Below are 18584 nucleotides of genomic sequence, written 5' to 3'. Positions count from 1 at the left end.
AAAATACATATAATTCTATATGAACATAATTATGTGTGTTTATATACATAGAGAATGCTGAGTTTGACTAATGCTTCTGTGGAAGTTTTCATCAGTAGTTAGATGTGACTGATAAACAACGTATGACTTACAATCTCTCCTATACCATATGCATTCAAAGAATGCCCCTTGCTGCACTACTGACTTTTTTGCCACAGTGCATAGTGCCACTTTTTTCCCCTTCCTCTTTGTGAAACAATCTTCCTGAAGCCTCTGCTCCGATAGTCACCTCCTTTCTGACTTCCTCATCCCAAGATAGCTAGCTTGTCTTCTGTCTGTGGCTTGTTCCCCCATTGATCATAGCTTCATCACCTTGTTTGGGTCTTCCCTTCATTGTTTTTAAAATTTAGCCAGGGAGCAGGAGGAGAAGGGGAGACTAGGTGGAGTCCTCCTGGCCAGAACCATAGACACATCATTTACTTTAGACTCAGAGGCATTTGAGTTTTGTCTTCGCTGAAAATTATATTTTAAATCCTGGTTGTGGGTACCATGAGGACAGTTCAACTTGATGGAATGTGATCCTAGCAAGCTGCACACCTTTTACGTTTCCCTGATGACAAGTGTTAATCCTCAGCGAGGCAAGTGATGTCAAAGGAGGCTATCCAGTCCTCTACTTACCACAGCTCCCTAGGCCAGAAACTTGTAGGGTTCCTTCAATCTTTTGACTTCTCACCTCCCTCACCATCAAGAACCCACTTGCTGACTGGGGAATTGTGGCCTGGGCCATAAGTACGACCTGGGTTAGTTCCAAGCTGGCAGTATAGGGATAATGTTCCAGGAGATGGTCCTTTCTCCTTCAATTCTTGATCTGATAACCAAAAGCAGCAGTGGCTTTGGAATTTAAATTTAAACTGAGAGGTGCATTACTGCCCATTTGTTTCCTCTGGAGTGATTGTTTGCCTGTCTCTAGTTGTCTGTAACTAAATTGATGCTTAAAGTCCTGACTTTTTTGTCCCGTGGCAGGGACCCTTAACTCCCCTAAGAGGTCATGTTACCTCATCATTCCTTTTTCTTTGTACCCAAACCCACCTCTGTGGTACTCCGAGGTTTGGAGTGGGCTTGGGTGTTCTCTAGAGGTTTGGATTTGAGGTCTTGGGTTTAACTCTTCCATCAACAGACTTCCACTAAGATCCCTATGGGCAGGGAATGTGTATGCTAATTCTGTTGTGCTCTTTCAAGTGCTTAGTACAGTGCTCTGCATATAGTAAGCACTCAATAAATACCATTGATTAATATGGTTACTGGAAAAAGAAGGCATCGTACATGGTGGAGAATGTTTACTAACTCTGTTGTACTGTATCTATCTTCCAAGTGCTTAATACAGTGCTATGCACACAATGTGTTCAATAAATAATTGATTTTCTCTGCATTTATCTCCCTAGGACTATTAGCATTAACCAGATGCTGTTGGTTGGTTTGAGGTGGCTTTTGTGTTTTTTTGGTATGGTAAAAACGTTAAGCATTTACTATGTTAGGCATACTCCCTGTCTCACATGGAGCTCACAGTCTGTAGAGGTGAGAACAGGAGAACCAAGGCCTGGAGAAATTAGATGACTTGCCCAAGGTCAGAGTAGGCAATTGGCAGACCTGGCATTAGAACCCAGGTCCTCTGATTCCCAGGCCTGTGCTCTTTCCACTAGTCAATGCTGCTTCTCCTGCTCCTCCTGAAGTAGCTTGAGAGCTACCAGGTTTTTGGATGACCAATCAATCAAGGTATACATTGAGTGCTTACTATCTGCCTAGCAGAGTAAAATACAACACAGTAGGTAGACACATTCCCTGCACACAAGGAACATATATTCATTCATTCATTCAATTGTATTTGAGCACCTACTGTGTGCAGAGCACTGTACTAAGCACTTGGGAAGTACAAGTTAGCAACATACAGAGATGGTCACTACCCAACCACGGGGTCACAGTGTAGAAAGGGAAGACAGACAACAAAACAAAACATGTATGCGGGTGTCAAAACATGTAGACAGGTGTCAACATGTCTGTATAGTCTAGAAGCTTTCAAAGCAGGCAACCTGGAACTGGTATGGGGACAAATGAGGACTAGCTGCTATTTCTGAAAAGAATGGCATCTTTTAAGTTCCCAGCTTATATAGACTATGTTTTGTGACCACTTAAGTCTCTCCTGCATAGGTAGGAGGTGATTATTTAATACTTGGTTTGTTGATTAGTTATTGCTACTCTCCTTGACTTTGGAATTCCTTTCAATTTCAGTTAATACATCTTTTATGCAATTTGGTAAATATTTGATTAAGTACAATAAGAAGTCTGGGATATCCACCTGCTGTGAAATGATTTCTAATGATTTCCTATCTGCTCTTCATGCTTCCCTTTGCAATAATCATAGAGGTTTCATTGTAAGTACCTTAAATGACAGTGATCCAGTAAAGCAGAGACTATCATCTCCATAAACACAGATCAGGTTACCTCCAGAGGCCTTACAGCTGCCTCATCTCAATCCTTTCCTCCCCACCACATCCGATGCTTCTGGGTCCTGAGAAGCAGGTTAATAAGGAAAGAGAAGGGAGAGGAGGGAGAAAGAGAGATAATACCCTTAGACAAGGACCCTCATAGACTCCCCTAAGCAGAAGTGAAACTTGAGAGACAGTTGCTCTCAACCTTGGATGGGATGCCCTGAGTTTCGTTTGTTTTAAAGCCACAAATAAAAAACTGAGGTGGCTACATGGAGAACCTGTTTTGCCATGTAAATTTGGTGTGAAGGGCACATGCCTGGGTATAGAAGGGAAAGGAACAGAGATGCCTTCTCCCTTCTGGAAATGCTACAGTGAAATATATTCAGGGGATGAAAATATCTAGCTAAGTTTTTGCTCCCTACCTTAGTCTTCTTTAAGTCTTCCTAGAGATCCAGGGGGGAAAGGGGTGTCCTGAATGATGCTGGCAAATACAAGGAGAATGATTCTGGGACATGCTCAGATCACTGCTTAAGGTGAGGATCATGATTTCCTTAGGTTGAACTAAAGAAATCAAGAATAAACTCCTAGAACATAGAGGAGGTGAGGGGAAAAAAATTAATTTTAAACATTGACATTCTGTCTTTGTGGAAGTCACTCTGCTTAGGGTCTTTGGGATTCCTTCTGTTCAGACATTGCTTTCACTGATTAGCCTGAGGTCGATATCCGACACTGGCTGGTGGAGCAAGTGAGATTTTTTTTTCTAATTAAGCAGGTCTTTCAGCTAAGGAAGCTCATTGGACTTAATGATGCACATAATCATCTCAATTTAAGATGAAGATGCTTAACAGTGTGAAACATTGCAATCACCTTCCCAGGAAATATTTTACATTAGAATAGTGTTTTCCCCATCCCTTAAACCCCTCAATCCCTACTCTAACTGACCTGGGCTAGTTGCAGCACTGCCTATGTAGGGGAAATTGGCAAGAAAACTAGCATAGCCTAGTGGATACAGGCCTGGAAGTCAGAAGAACCTAGATTCCAATCCTTGCTCTGCCACTTGCCTGCTGGGTGACCTTGGGCTAGTCATTTAACTTCTCTGTTTCTCAGTTACTTCATCTGTAAAATGGGGATTAAGACAGTCTTATGTGGGAAATGCATGGTATCCAACCTGCTTAGCCCGTATGTACCCCAGGGCTTGCCACATAGTAAGCGCTGAACAAAAACCATAAAATAAAAAATTCCCTCTCCTCGGGCTGGAAGTGGATTAGGCTGTAGTCCTGGAACATGTACCTGGAGAGTTTGCTGGCCTTTTTGAAGGAGCATAGAGTGTAAGAAATCAGTGCTGGTCCTCACAGCATCAATGTTTTGCCATGGATTTATTTCCATCACTTTGAGAAACGTGTCAGAAGGAGGGGGAAGGTAAGCTCGTTAGAGGCATAGTTTATTAAAAGCTAACGAGAGCTTCCCGCTCCCAGCCAGCAATTACTCCAAATGCATTTTTCCTTAGTGTCTAACTCGATCATGTTTAAATGCCCATTATTGCATGCTCTCCCCTGAATTTCCATGATTGGGCAAACAGGTACAAGATTTCTTTTAATGCCATAGCAGAACAGTCTGGAGGTTGGAGGAGAATAATAGTAATAATAATAATAACCGCGGTATTTTTTAAGCACCTACTGTGTGTGAAGAACTGTTCTAAGCAGTGGCGGGGGGCGGGGGGGGGGATACAAGGTGATTAGGTTGTCCCACATGGGGCTTACAGTCTTAATTCCTATTTTACAGATGAGGTAACTGAGGCACAGAGAAGTTGTGACTTGCCCAAATTCACTTAGCAGACAAGTGGCGGAGCCGGGATTAGACCCCATGACCTCTGACTTCTAAGCCCGTACTCTTTCCACTGAGCCACGCTGCTTCTCAAGACAAGCCTAGGAGGAGCCCACTGTTGGGTAGGGACCGTCTCTATATGTTGCCAATTTGTACTTCCCAAGTGCTTAGTACAGTGCTCTACACACAGTAAGCGCTCAATAAATACGATTGTTGATAGGCTGGACACTTTAGTCAAGCATCAGCTGGGGAATCACTGAGGATTGGTGGGTTGTTGCAATCACTAAGGTTTTCCGTCATCCTGCCATGGAGGATGACGCACACCAAGGATGGGTTAGTTGAGCTTCTGTTGGGAGAAAGGAGCAACTGCTATGGGAGATTGGGCCTTTGGACCTCAAGGGAGCAACAAGCAAATGTATGCAAATTGGCAGTGACTCTTGGAGCACTTCTTGATGATGCTTCTAACTTCACAGGTCCAGGAAAATCAGAATCAGTGGTGCCAACTTCCTATTTTGAATACAAGAAGAGTGCATACAGTGGTAATGCAGAGAAACAGCATGGCCTAGTGGATAGTGAATGTGCCTGGGAGTCATAAGGCCCAGTTCTACCACTTGGCTGCTGTGTAACCTTGGACTGGTCAGTTAACTTTTCTGTACCTGTTACCTCATCTGTAAAATGGGGATTAAGACTGTGAGCCCCATCTGGGACATGAAATGTGTCCAACCTGATTAGCCTGTGTCTACTACTTAGCACCATGCCTGACACATAGTGAGCACTTAAATACCAATTTTTTAAAAAAATGCATGCATGGTGATAGAGTTAAAGGTTCAGAAATACTAGATTTTGAGTATTTCCAGCTCTGTTTAGAAGCCCTTGAGTTTTGCCAAAAGACCTGGGCTGATGGAAGATCAGTTCCAGCCCATAAAGCTTTGTGGCCAGAAACAACGGCTTCCCCTCAGTGGGTGGGACCTGTTGGGGCATGGCCCCATTGGCCTTGGTGATCCAAGCCCACGTATGCATTCTAGGTGAAAATTAGAAGGAAAAGTGTCCGTGCTTGAGCTGACGTTTGGGGGAGTCTGTCCCAAATTAATTCAATGCACCTACATTGTCTATATGCTACTTTATTGAAAAATCCTTGCCCTCCAGAATGGCTTAACTTTCAGAGCCTCCAGATTTGGAACTTAATTACCTGGCCTTCAATGTACCTTTTTACTGCAATTTTTACACTTATAAGGCACTTTTCTGAAGGGAAAAAAAACCACTTCAGAGTTACTGTATTTAATGAACGAGTTCATCTTTGGTTTGGCTACTGAAGGTTCTTTTTCCTCTAAAACCAGTGTTTCCTGCTCAACAAAATTAGCAAGCACACATGAGGAGATACCACACCATCTATGCAGAAACCAGTAGTGTCCGATAGCTATTTGGCATGGATCTGTAGTCTGGGTCCCGTGTGTGAAATTGGCAGGCATTTGTTTAACATGGAGTAGGTTCTCTGCTTCACTGCCACTCAGTCAGGCTAGGATGGGTAAAGGGAAATATTTACCTGATTTCTCCTCCTGTGCCCCAGGATTCTGAGTGAGGTGAAAGGACTATGCAAGTATGAGAGAATAGATAGGAAAGAGGAATCTTTCTGAGGGCCAGGGCAAGGGTATCCATTGCAGAGTGGTTTGAGTTGTCCCATGTTTATTGCCTAGTGCTGAGCCACGAGTACAGAAAGTGATTGATTGATTTTCACCATAATAATGATCAGGACACCCCCGATCAGCATGAAGGTTGGCCAGAAGAGAGAGGAGAACAGGACCTGGGGCCCATAGAGTCGCATGTACAGGACGCTTCTCTCATTTTCCTCAGGGTCGTGGTAGCAAAGGAAAGCCTGGTGCTCTTTGAAATTCGCCTTAATTTTCTCCACATCTAATCTTGCTTTGCGGTAGTTCTCCAGGTGGGTTGGTATGTATGAGCACTGTTAAGGTGAAACAAGAACGCTATTGTTAGTTTCCTGAGGGTAGGGACAATGTCCCCCAACTCTATTAGATGGTACTCCCCAAACACTCAGTACAGTGCTCTGCACACAATAGGCACTTAATGCCACTGATGCACAAGTTATCTTGGATGGGATATGGCAATCTCAAGCACAAGCAATGTTCTTTCTCTCCTGTTATGGAGGAACGCACACTGAAAAGAACAGGAAGATGTTGCTGGCATCATCTCCTGCACAGAATAATTGGGAAGGAGGCTGTCCCTGCCAATCGCTAATGGAAAATGTTGGGAGTGGCCCTGGTACCTTCCATGTGCTAGTGGATAACAATGCTCCCAAGACTCAATGCCTACTACTGGATGTTGCAAATACCCAGCAAAGATCCTTCTGAGAATCTCAAAGGAAATGTTTCCTAATGTTAGGCTGGTGAAGGCCATTCTCCCTGGGGCCTAAGTTATTCCTTGGCTTTTATGAAAAAACACATATGACTTGGGGGGTTTTTTTGTTTTTTTCTTTCATATCACTATGCTGTTACACTGCTTTGGACACTGGAACCCCAGGGTCCCAAAAAAGGAACTGCAGAGCCAGAAAGTACCTAATACATAATCAGGTTGTAGCTGAAGCCTGGGAAGAATCTGACTCATAAAGAATGCATCACATAGAGCTTTTAGAGCTGGAGAAAGGTTTTATGCTGAAAATAAGCCAGCATAGTCAGATAGTGGAGAAAACACTGTCCTGGAGCCAGGAGAACCCTGGTCTAGTGCTGCTTCTGCTACTGACAGCATACCTTGGACTTTGGTCAAGTCTCTTCCCATCTCAGTGCTTCAGTTTACTCAACTATAAAATAGAGGTTGTTACCCCGTCGTCCCCTGAGTTGCAAGGATATGAGTAAAAGTACCTTGTAAATCCAGGACATTATGATTATAATGTGCTCTTGACTGAAATTCCATTTGACATTAGCCATATTCTTTTATTTTGTTTAGATATTTTAAAGTGATTGCATCATAGCACAAGTCATAAGCACACAGCAATATTCCTGTGGAGTCTGGCACTGTCCTGGGATTGCCCTCAGCTGATATCCTTGTTACACTGCCTGAGTAATAATAAAAATTATGAGATTTAAGTGCTCAGTCTGTGTCGAGCACTGTGCCAAGAGCTGGGGCAAATACAGTAGCATGGCCTAGTGGAAAGAGCACAGGCCTGTGACTCAGAGGACCAGGGTTCTAATCCTAGCTCTGCCATGTCTGTTGTGTGACCTTGGACAAGTCACTTAACTTCTCTGTGCCTTGGTCTGTTACTTAATCTGTCAAATGGGAATTTAAATCCCTCTTAGAGTATGAGCCCCAAATAGGACAGGAACTCTCCAATCTGATTAATCCCAGTGCTTAGAACATAGTAAGTGCTTAACATGTACTAATAATTATTGTGGTATTTATGTGTTTACTCTGTGCCATACACATGTACTAAGCACTGGGGTAGGTACAAGCTAATTGGTTTGGGTGCAGTCTATGGCCCACAGCGGGCTCTGTCTTAATGTCCATTTTACAATTGAGTCCGTTTTACAGAAATGTTGTGACAAGTGGCAGATCTGGAATTAGAACCCAGGTCCTTCTGACTCCCATGCCTGGCTCTATCCACTAGACCTCACTGTTTCTATTGTCATTATCAGACACAGTACCTGACACACAGAAAGCTTACAGCCTAAGGGAATTAAATTATTTTAGAAGGTAAGCTCATTGTGGGCAGGGAACACATCTGCTAATTCTGTTGTATTCTTCCAAGTGCCTAGTACAGTGCTCTGCACATGGTAATAATAATAATAATAATAATAATAATAATAAATGGCATTTGTAAAGCACTTACTATGTGAAAAGCACTGTTCTGAGGGCTGGGGAGGATACAAGGTGATCACGTTGTCCCACGTGGGGCTCACAGTTTTAAGCCCCATTTTACAGATGAGGGAACTGAGGCTCAGAGAAGTTAAGTAACTTGCCCAAGGTCACACAGCAGACATGTGGCAGAGGTAGGATTCAAACCCATGACCTCGGACTCCCAAGCCCGGGCTCTTTCCACTGAGCCATGCTGCTTCTCAAATACCACTGACTGATTAAATACTGCTGATTGGCTCAAGATCACACAATAGGCCAATGATAGAGTCAGGATTAGAAGCCCCAGGTCCCCTGAATCTTCCCCCTAGGGCACACTGCTTTTCAAGAGGAAGCTCCTGTACTACTATACTCTCCCAAGCACTTTCAGTACACTGCACATAATGAAGAACTCAAATACTATTAAAAATATTACTCCCCACTCCTAGCCATACCCTCCTCACTTCAGCAAATATGTAACCAAAGAGATGCTCTGGAGTGTTTGCATAAGAAGCCGGAGCAACTGGGCTCCCAGGTTTTCCCTTATCCATTTGCATTTAATTCCACCCCCTCTCTCTGTGGGTCTCTCTGGAGCAAACTCACCAGCAGGGAAGGCATAATGGATGGCTGATTTGGCAGTGCAGCTTTCTGAAGGAAGGCTACTGGGGATGCAGTTATTGAATTACAAGATTTGCAACTTCACATTAACTCTGTAATTGGGAGTCTGAATGCAAGCAGAGAGTAATGGTCAACTGCATGCCAGTTGTAAATATTTCCCTTCTCTAGTGAGGTTGGGGTTTGCCTGGCATGCAGTTGGACATCTTATAAGAAGAAAGGTCCTGGGATACTTTATTGCATTTGAGGCAACTCCATATACACTCAGTGCTGACAGGCTGAGTTGGAAGGGCTTCTGACTCAGTATCTCAATTACTGCACAGGGATGAAGGGATAAAAATTAGCACAGAACTGTAATTTAGAACAAAAAAAACTTCTTACCAGCTCATATACCAGAGACAGATAACCCAGGGAGAAACATGGTGCAAAACATTCTTCATCTTACACAGGAAAGGGGTTCTTTCTCAAAGGAGACTAGCATAACAGCAAGTATAAGGCACATAAGAAATCACCACTTTGGGAAAGTTACTTGTTTTCAATTTGCTCCTAAACCTGGAAGGGTGTGTATGTATAGCTGTCACTCTTAACAAAATCCTCCTTGGGTGGTAATGGTGCTTGTGTCAGATTTGTGTGGCAGTTTTTCTCAGGCTTAAAAGGATTTTACATATAGTACATGGCTGATCCTCCAGACTGTAAGATTATTGTAGGCAGGGAACAGGTCTACCAACTCTCATATCCTCCCAATTGCTTAGCACAGTATGTTGCACATGGTAAATGCTCAATATATAATAATAATAATGGTATTTGTTAAGCGCTTACTATGTGCAAAGCACTGTTCTAAGCACTGGGGGGATACAAGGTGATCAGGTTGTCCCACGTGGGGCTCACAGTCTTCATCCCCATTTTACAGATGAGGGAACTGAGGTTGAGAGTGAAGTGACTTGCCCAAGGTCACACAGCAGACATGTGGCAGAGCTGGGATTAGAACCCATGACCTCTGAATCCCAAGCCCGGGCTCTTTCCACTGAGCCACGCTGCTGGTGAAGCATAGGAATTGTCCCCATTCGGCAAATAGAGAAGCTAAAACCTAGAGTGTAAAAGTGACTTGGCCAAGGTCATCCAGTGAATTCTGGTTTCCTTTTGTTCCAGCCCAGTTCTCTCTAAGACAAGCAGTCTTCAATGTTTCCAAACTGAGGAACACCATCTTAGTGTGAAGACTGGTTTGGCAGGCTTGACTCACCAGGCCTCATCCTAGATGGGGAGAGGTTCTGCTCTAAAATTTCTCACCTCTAGCTCCATGACCAGGGACTGGGTGGGGATGGTCTCATCATTTTCCATCCTACTGGCTCCCAGCAAGCCATTTTTAAATGGTAGCTACAGCAACTCTGTTAAAACAGGGCTGCTTATGACCCAGTGAATTTGCATGCACATGCACAGGATCACATCTTAGGCCAGTATGATTGGGAGACAGAATCCCTCCAAAGATGAGGCAATCAGAAAGTTTCTGGGAAGTGAAGCCAGTTCCACAGGTGGCGATTTCCAAGGCCACCTGGAAGATCTGAGGAACTCCTGGGCAGTGTTGAATTTTCTCAGCAGATGAACTGGATAGTGTCTGTGAGGCAATCTCTCAGGACATCTTCCCTTAGTTTGGTGACCCCTTCAGAGCAATTTGGTCAAGTGACTTCCTTCCCTCCATGTCCCTTTGCATCCCAGAGAGGTAGGCGGGCAACATGATTTTGGGTTCAGTGTTGGCATTCCTAACCCCTTTTCCTCCCCTCTTTTACCTGATGATTTTTCTCCTTCGTCTCCTCTGTGTGGTACAGCATGGCCCATTTTCCCAAGGCAGTCACATTGACCCACAGGCAGGGGTACTGGGGGACACTCCTGCCAGCCAGCTCCTCCTGGTCTTTAATGTCGGCCTCAATCAGATGGCACTTGGAGACCTGTGACCACACACTGGAAACCCAGTCATACAGATATTTATGCCCGCAGGAGTGTATTACACCCACACCCATGAGAGCAAGCACACAGACGCACATATGGAGAAAAAAATTATGGATTTCTCTTCTCCCTTACCTGGTGCCCTTCTCTCCCTCCTACCACCCTTCCAGCACTTCTCTTCCTGGTTGCTCCCTATTGCTTTCCACTCCCTTTGGCTTTATGAGAATTAATAATAATGATATGGTATTTAAGAATTTATATGCCAAGCACTTTACTAGAAACTGGAATAGGTACAGTGTAATCAGATAGACTGTTAGTCCCTCAAGGGGTAGGGACTGTAGTCAAAGGGGTAGAAAACATGGATTCCCTGTGTTTAATCCCCATTTCACAGATGAGGAAACTGTATTACCCGAGGTCATACAATGAGCAAGTGGTAAAGCTGGGATTCAAACCCAGGCTTCCTGACGCTCAGGCCCATGAACTTTCCAGGGTAGATTTAAAATGGTTGTAGTAGTAGTGGTGCTTAAGTGCTTACTGTGGGTTGAGCACTGTACTGAGTGCTGGAAATTAAACACAGTGCCTGTCCCTTGGGAGTCTCATAGCCTAAAACTGGACTTTTTTATCCAATAAAGTTTGGCTGCTGACACCTGGCCAGTTTTGAACTTTCACTGTGCCCTTCATACAAAGAATAAGATCAGCCCACCCAGGCTAACTGCTAAGGGGAGGGGCAGTGGTGGGAGGAGAGAGGGAGGCAGGCAGTGAAGCTGTCAAACATGAATACCTCTTCTGATACAGGGGCAACAGGGTGGTCCCCAGGATGTAGTAGGCGATGACCGAGCCAAATACCATAACCACACCTAGACAAAGCGCTCGGGTCTCCCCTCGCTTCTGGGCCGTCACTAGTTTCTTCCCCATCCTGACGCTGGCCAGGTGGGACTCCTGGAGGCAAAAAGTTAAATGGGAAAAGCAAAAGTCAGGGCTGGTGGAGACATGTGGCAGTTTTTCCAGACTTCTTGGGGAGTGGACACAGGGTCTGGTGTTCCCAGGTTGGAGTATCCCTTATCCTCATGAGGCATTTTTGGTGTTGTGTTGTACTTCCCAAGCGCTTAGTACAGTGCTCTGCACACAGTAAGTACTCAATAAATATGATTGAATGAATGGTACCCATTAAGTGCCTCCAATGTGTCAAGTGCTGCTGTAAGTGATGGGGTAATATACAAGATAATCAGGTCGAAGTCCCTGTCATATGGGACTCACGGTCTAAATAGAAAACAGAGGCAGTAGTGAATCCCTCTTTTTCAATCAGTTGTATTTGAGTGCTTACTGTGTGCAGAGCACTGCACTGATTGCTTGGAAGAGTACCATATAACAGATGTGGTAAACATGCGCCCCCCCCCCCACCCGTGAAGTGCACTGATGAGGAAACTGAGGCACAGACAACTTAAATGACTTGCCCAAGGTCACACCACAGGCAACTGGCAGGGCTGGGATTAGAATCCAGGTCCTCTGACTTCCAGGCCTGTGCTCTTTCTACTAGGCCACCCTGCTTCTCAGGGCACTGGGTTTGCTGCCTCCTGACTCCATTGGTCATGGCTCTTCCTGCCCCAGGGGGAAAGAGGAAGGAGGAACTCAGCAGAGAAGTGTGGGGGGTTACCAGAAAGAGCAGAAACAAAGCTGGTGTGGAGGGTTTTAGACTATCGAATTTCAGAGTTCAGCACCACAATGTTTCTGATTCTCAAATTCGAGGTCCAGAGTCTTTGAGTTCAGGATTGGAGTCTCACTTTGCAATTAGTAAGTTGGGCTGCGTAGCTGTGGGGCATTCGAGTGAAATCAAGACCTCCCTTATATCCTGGGCCAGAAGAAGTTGAGGGGCCCTGAGCTGACCAGTCCCCAACATGAGAGATTTCACGGCAGAGACCGAGCAAACCCGTTCACTCCATGTGGGGGCAGAGGGGTCAGTGAGTGCTGATGGGGGATTTGATAAAGCCAGCTCAGCAGTGTTCCCCAGGAAGCCTGGGGCCAAGCAAACTGCAGATGATCTTGCGATAGGAGCCGACGCCTTGGCGGTTTCAGACGGAGTTGTGCTGCTCAGAGAAGAGTCCATGCAAAGATGGGTAGGGTGGCGCTCAGGATCATTCAAGGGGGATGATTCCCTGTACAGAGGTTACAGTGATGATGGCATTTTAATTGCATACTATGGGCCAGGCACTGTACTCAGCACCAGGGTGGATACAAGTGAGTTGAGTTGGGCACAGTCCCGTCCTATGTGGAGCTCAGTCTCAACCCCCATTTTACAGATGAGGTAACTGAGGCCCAGAGAAGTGACTTGCCAAAGGTCACACAGCAGACAAGTGCAGGAGCTGGGATTAGAACCCGTGACCTTCTGACTCCCAGGCCTGGGCTCTTTCCACCTTGAAGGAGGGGATGTGCCGCTCCACCTATCTCCACCTGGATGGAGCAGTGGGAAAGGGGCATTAGTTGCAACAGGCAGGGCTGAAGTTAGACCAGGGGTAGAACTTTCTGACAGCAGGGAGCTTTAGGCCTGGGAGCTATGGGGAACTGGGGGATCCCCAGACCGAGGCCACCACGGACCCGTCGTAGATGGATGATTGTTCTGCACATAGTAAGCACTCAACAAATACCATTGATGATGATAGGTTTAAGGTAGTACTGATGGGAGGTGGAGCCGAGGTCACAGTGAGAGGACTCGGCTGGCCAGGCACGCAAGCAGTGCCTCTGGTGGCCCTGGCTTGGACCCCCCCACCGACCCAGCGTGCGGCCAGGAAGGGCAGGGATGAGCATTTCTCCTTTGGGGGTGGGCCCGGGTGTGCAGGGAGCCTGGCCATACCATGGTGGGGACTGTTTCCAGTCTGCAGAAGCCGGCAGACGGGACCCATAGATCACCGCCGGCCTGTTGTCTCCCCCAAAAGAGGTTTCCAGGAGGCCGGGACTGAGGGAGCTGCTAACCTAGCAGGTGGTGCCTGGGATGGGGACAATCCTCGAGGGGCCTCGGGGAAAACTGCCACTGGGGGATGGGAAGCCGGGCAGCCCTCCTTGTCCCTTCCCCTTCCAGTCTGTTCTTCCTCTCCCTCTTCCCTCCTCTCGCAGGGAGGTGGTTCCTGGGATAGTTGGTGGGGAAGGGTGAACCCAAGGCCCCCCTCCCCAGGACCTCCTCTGAGACGTGGAGGGACTTGGGTGGGGCCAGAATGACTGGCATCTCACCAGCCTAAGGGCCCAGCCCTAGGACTGGTCCTAGGAGGAAGGGAAGGGGTCTCCCTCCTGCGATGCTGCTGGGAGGGTCTGGGGAAGGACCCAGGCTGCAGCTCCGGGGTGGTCAGCTCCTGGTTTAGGCTTGAGCCTCCTGGAGGTGGCTGAGCTGCCCACGGGTGGCCTGCGGGCAATAAGGGCCCATCCCTCCCCTGTGTCACCCCCTGCTCCACCATCCTGGAACCGAATCCTTCTGAGTTTGTCGCCCCTTGCTCACTGCCCGGCCTGTCGCTTTGGTCCTTCCCTGGATTTTGAGCCTCCTCCTGGCCCTGGGTTTCCTAGGGGCGCTGCTCCAGCTCTCTCCACTCCATCATTCCTGGGCTCCGGATGTCCTTCCCTAAGAAAGCTGGTCCCGGGGAAACCTGCAAAATGTGAGAGAGGAGGCAGAGGCTCAGTACTCACGGTCCCGGCGCGGCCTTAGCCCGGTCCTTAGCCTGGGGGCCGCTTCGCGGTGGGTGGGTGCTGGAGAAAGGAAAAGACTCCCATCCCCAAACTGCAAGAAACTTTCTTTTCCTGATTCGTCGGGCTGTGGGCTGGGTTCCAGCTCCCCACTCCCATCTCCATCCCGCCCATACATGGTAAGGAATGAGCCTGCTCGGCTGGCCCGCTCCGCAGGGCCACCCGCAGGAGCTGGGATGCAAATCCAGCGGGATCAAACACCAAAATTCAAGGAGCACGGGCCACTCCCGCCCCAGGAAACCGAGTGGAAGATGTTGGCTGCTTTGAAATGCAGCATGGAAAGAAAAGCGGGTTGGTTTAGCACGGGTCTAGGGGTCAGAAGGAGCTGGGTTATAATCCTGGCTCTGCCACATGCCTGCTGGGTGACCTTAGGAAAGTCATTTCACTTCTGTGCCTCATTTGCCTCAACTGTAAAATGGGGATAAGAGTGTGAGCCCCGTGTGGGACAGGGACTGTGTCCAACTTGATTAACTTGTATCTACCTCAGTGGTTAGAACAGTGTTTGGCACATAGTAAGTGCTTAAATATTATGATTATTATTAATTATTATTATTAATAATAAGAATAAGAAAAACCTGTTTGGGCCAAAATCTTGTCAGTGGGAGGGGAAGCTGGGGCTAGTGGTTCGGAAGACAATGGCCCAAACAAATGGTAGTCTGGTTTTGTTTGGCAACTGAGTGTTTTTACGATGCAGACTAGCTTTTCAGATAGTTTGCCTTCTATTACAACTAGACTGCCATCTTTCCAGAGCCAACTGAGTTTCTTGGGTCAGAACCTTACCTCAGGGGCAATCTCTTCTACTCCTCTAGCTTCCAACTAGAATCAACTCAGTTTCCCAATTCTCCTCCTCCCCACAGAAATTCATTCATTCAATTATATTTATTAAGCACTTATTCTGTGCAGAGCACTACACTGAGCTTGGGAAAGTACAATATAGCAATGAGGAGAATCTGAGGGGCATGGCCAGACCCCAGAAGATGAAAGGAAACAGCGGGCATGAGGGAAAAACTTCTACATTTTCAGGGTGAAAGAACAAACTACTAAGAGAGTTGTAGGAGTCCGTATTCTGGGAGATATCGATTGTGGCATTTGTTATGCATTTGCCAAGCACTGTACTCAATACTGGGGGTAGATACAAGACAGGTTGGACACAGTCCCTGCCTCACTTGAGGCTTGTAGGCTAGGTAAAAAATTGAACAAAATTTTAGTCCCCATTTTTCACATGAGAAAACTGAGGCCCAGAGAAGTTGTAATGTGCCTTAGTCACACAACAAACAAATGGCAGATTCAGGATTAGAACCCAAATCCTCTGACTCTCAGGCCTGTGCTTTTTTTGGTTAGGTCATGCTGCATCTCTAATCAAGAAACAGGGGAATGGATTAGATGACATCCTGAAGTCCATGTGATTCAGCTCCTCAAGCCTTTTGGCCACCTCCTACCTGAGGGCCATAGAGCAGTTGAATCCTTTAGTGTCAGGCTGCAGGAAGTTAACAGGATGGATTTTATATTGGGTGGGGAAACAGTTCAGTTGCCATAGATCTTGAGATGACTGCTGGAAGAAGCTGGAACTGGACAGAATTCAATCATTTAATGGTATTTGAGTGCTTACTGTATGCAGAGCACTGTCCTAAGTGGTTGGAAGAGTACAAGAGAGGTGGTAGACAACTTACCCTGCCTACAAGGAGTTTACAGTGTAGAGTGGGAGGCAGATACTGAAATCAATCAATCAGTGGTATCTTTTGAGTTCTTAATTGTATTCCGAGTACTGAACTAAACTGTGAGCCCCACAGGGGACAACTTAATCACCTTGTATCCCCCCCCAGCTCTTAGAACAGTGCTTTGCACATAGTAAGTGCTTAACAAATGCCATCATCATCATCAATATGAGTTCACAGACATGATCCCTGCCCACAAGGAGCTATAAACTGCAGATATGTACATAAATGCTGAGGGTAGAATGAATGTCAATTGCTTGGTACAGATCCATGGGTCTAGATGATGCAGAAGGGAGAGGTAATAGGGGAAAGGGCTGCACCACCCTGCTGTGACACCGAGGCCCACTCTCTGCCTCATCTTTGGTTCCCAGCGCAGCCTCAGTCCTCTCTCCTATTTTATTCTGCTCTGAGGTCCTGGCTACTCCCCACCCAACCCTCCTCCCCACTTCCCAGGAAGCCCTCTTGGTCTCCACCCTGCCCTAAGTGGCAGTTAAGGAGATATCACCTGAGGAGATTAGAAAGTAGTCAGGGAAGACCTCCTAGAGATGATGTCCTCCACCAAAGACTCACCTGCCTCTGGGGCAGGGGCAGTGGTGGGAACCGTTAATATGAAAAATCTTTTACTTTCAGCACTAATCCCAATCCCTCTGCCAGCCTTCCCAGTCCTTTCTCCCTGATCCAAATCACCTCCCCCTTCCCTGCCTCCACACCAAAATTCCCACCCCACTGTCCCCCCTGAAGCCTTTACCTCAACTTTTATCTCCAGGGCTGTGAAGTCAAGATTGGAACATACAGCAGTGGCTAGAAAGTGTGAGTTTCTCACAGTGATCAAACCCTCCCTGTTCTCAATCCAGATCATCCTCTCCCCGCTCCAGGTCCACCTTCTCTCTGGTCCCAGTGTGAAGGGAACCACTCTGGAGTTCCCTCTAATTAGGGAGCATTGTTTACTTTATTGCTGGGAATCCTGTGCCTCCAGAGAGTGTGGCCAGCCTTGAAATGAGAGCAGTCGTTCAGCTCTTCCTGACCCCCTCTCAAGCTGTTTCCCCTCTCTCCTAATTGAAATATTAATAGGAGAGCAAATCATCTGTGTAATAGGCAGAGGGGTAAAGAGCAAGGCTTTAAAAGTTGAATGTGTTCAGGCAACTTGGAGATAATTACTTGGACGGGAAAGTAGTGAGAGGGTGGGATCCCATTTGACTAGCCCCTCCATGGGTCTGCGGGAAGTAGGGGACAGAAGAGAGGGTGACCCTGTGGTGGAAAGGGAAGGCTAACCGATCTACCTGGATTCATTTTGCTCTCAGGAGTTCCCATTCCCTTCTATAAAGAGACTGAGTTACTAACATTTGTGCTGCAAAGGACATTTACTTAGGGGTAGGATATATACATGTGTATAGTATTTTAGCATCTGTCTCTTCCTCTAGATTGTAAGCTCCTTGAGGGTGGGGATTTGGACTACTCATTACTGCACTCTTCCAAGAACTTAATACAGTGCTGTGCTAATCAATTGCATTAATTGAGTGCTTACTGTGTGCAGGGAACTGAACTACACCTTGGGAGAGTACAATATATTATATTCTCTCACAAGCATTTAGTACAGTGCCCTGCACACAGTAAGGGTTCAATCAATATGACTGATTACAGTACAGCAGAGTTGGTAGACCTGTTCTCTTCCCACAGGGAGTTTGCCATCTAGAAGGGGATCAAAGACAACATAAATTACAGTTATGTACATAAGTTCTGCGGAGCTAACAGGTGAATAAAGGGAACAAATCCTAATGAAAGGGCAATGCAGAAGGCAGCAGCAGAAGAGAAAATGAGGACTTAACTGGGGAAGGCTTCTTGGAGGAGATGTGCTTTTATTAAGGCTTTAAAAGTGAGGAGAATGATCACCTGTCAGATATGAAGAGAGAGGTTTCCAGGCCAGAGGCAGGAGGTGGGCCAGAGGTCTGCATTCCATAGGTGCTCGATAAATACTGTTGACCTGTTTGATTGCAGCAAAGTTGATGAAGTCAACTTTGAAAATAAAGGGCAGCTATTACTGTATATGTAAATGTATGCACATCCTACCCCCAACTCAAGGAGAAAGCTGAGCAGGTAGTTTATTTGGTGCTCCTCTCCACACTACTCCTGGGCTTTGTCTGATCTCAGTTGTCTTATTCTGGTTGAACCCAAGCACTTAGTGCTTTTTGGGTCATTGACCTCTTAGATCTCTTTGGTTTTATGTCTTCCCAATCAAATTCATTCAAAAGAAAAATCACCTCTGCTCTGGGATAGACAAGCATGTGAGTAACCATTGTGTACTGGAATCACTCTTCTCTGCAGATCAGGCTGGAGTCTTGAAACCCAGCCTCTGTGGAGGAGTTGCAGAAGGAGGTCCCGAGCTTTCCCCACTTAATCTCTTTTCTTCCTTCAGGAGATCCCTAGAAATTCCACTTAGCAAAAAGTGAAAACTCGTCTT

The 18584-nt window shown here is 46.4% G+C and overlaps 1 protein-coding gene across 1 annotated transcript; it reads right to left on the bottom strand.

The window, feature by feature from the left end:
* Positions 1-5410: 5410 nt before the first annotated feature.
* KCNMB1 (potassium calcium-activated channel subfamily M regulatory beta subunit 1) lies at positions 5411-14441 on the bottom strand. The gene is made up of 4 exons (XM_038740410.1): positions 14355-14441; positions 11467-11624; positions 10529-10700; positions 5411-6249 (listed from the first exon to the last, which is right to left on the bottom strand). Exons 2-4 carry the CDS (start codon positions 11598-11600, stop codon positions 5980-5982), a joined length of 576 nt encoding a protein of 191 aa, XP_038596338.1. The 5' UTR covers positions 11601-11624; positions 14355-14441; the 3' UTR covers positions 5411-5979.
* Positions 14442-18584: the final 4143 nt, after the last annotated feature.

Source organism: Tachyglossus aculeatus, chromosome X1 (assembly GCF_015852505.1).
Source record: "Tachyglossus aculeatus isolate mTacAcu1 chromosome X1, mTacAcu1.pri, whole genome shotgun sequence".
NCBI classification, from domain to species: domain Eukaryota; kingdom Metazoa; phylum Chordata; class Mammalia; order Monotremata; family Tachyglossidae; genus Tachyglossus; species Tachyglossus aculeatus.
The sequence above is the reverse complement of the archived record's forward strand: the minus strand, read 5'-3'. Positions and strand labels throughout refer to the sequence as shown.

Coding starts and splice junctions, on each gene's coding strand:
- KCNMB1 (XM_038740410.1), bottom strand. CDS start 11,600: ATGGGGAAGAAACTAGTGACGGCCCAGAAGCGAGGGGAGACCCGAGCG. Junction 10,701..11,466: donor TTGCCCCTGTATCAGAAGAG/GTATTCATGTTT, acceptor CTGGGTTTCCAG/TGTGTGGTCACAGGTCTCCA. Junction 6,250..10,528: donor CGAAGGAGAAAAATCATCAG/GTAAAAGAGGGG, acceptor TCACCTTAACAG/TGCTCATACATACCAACCCA.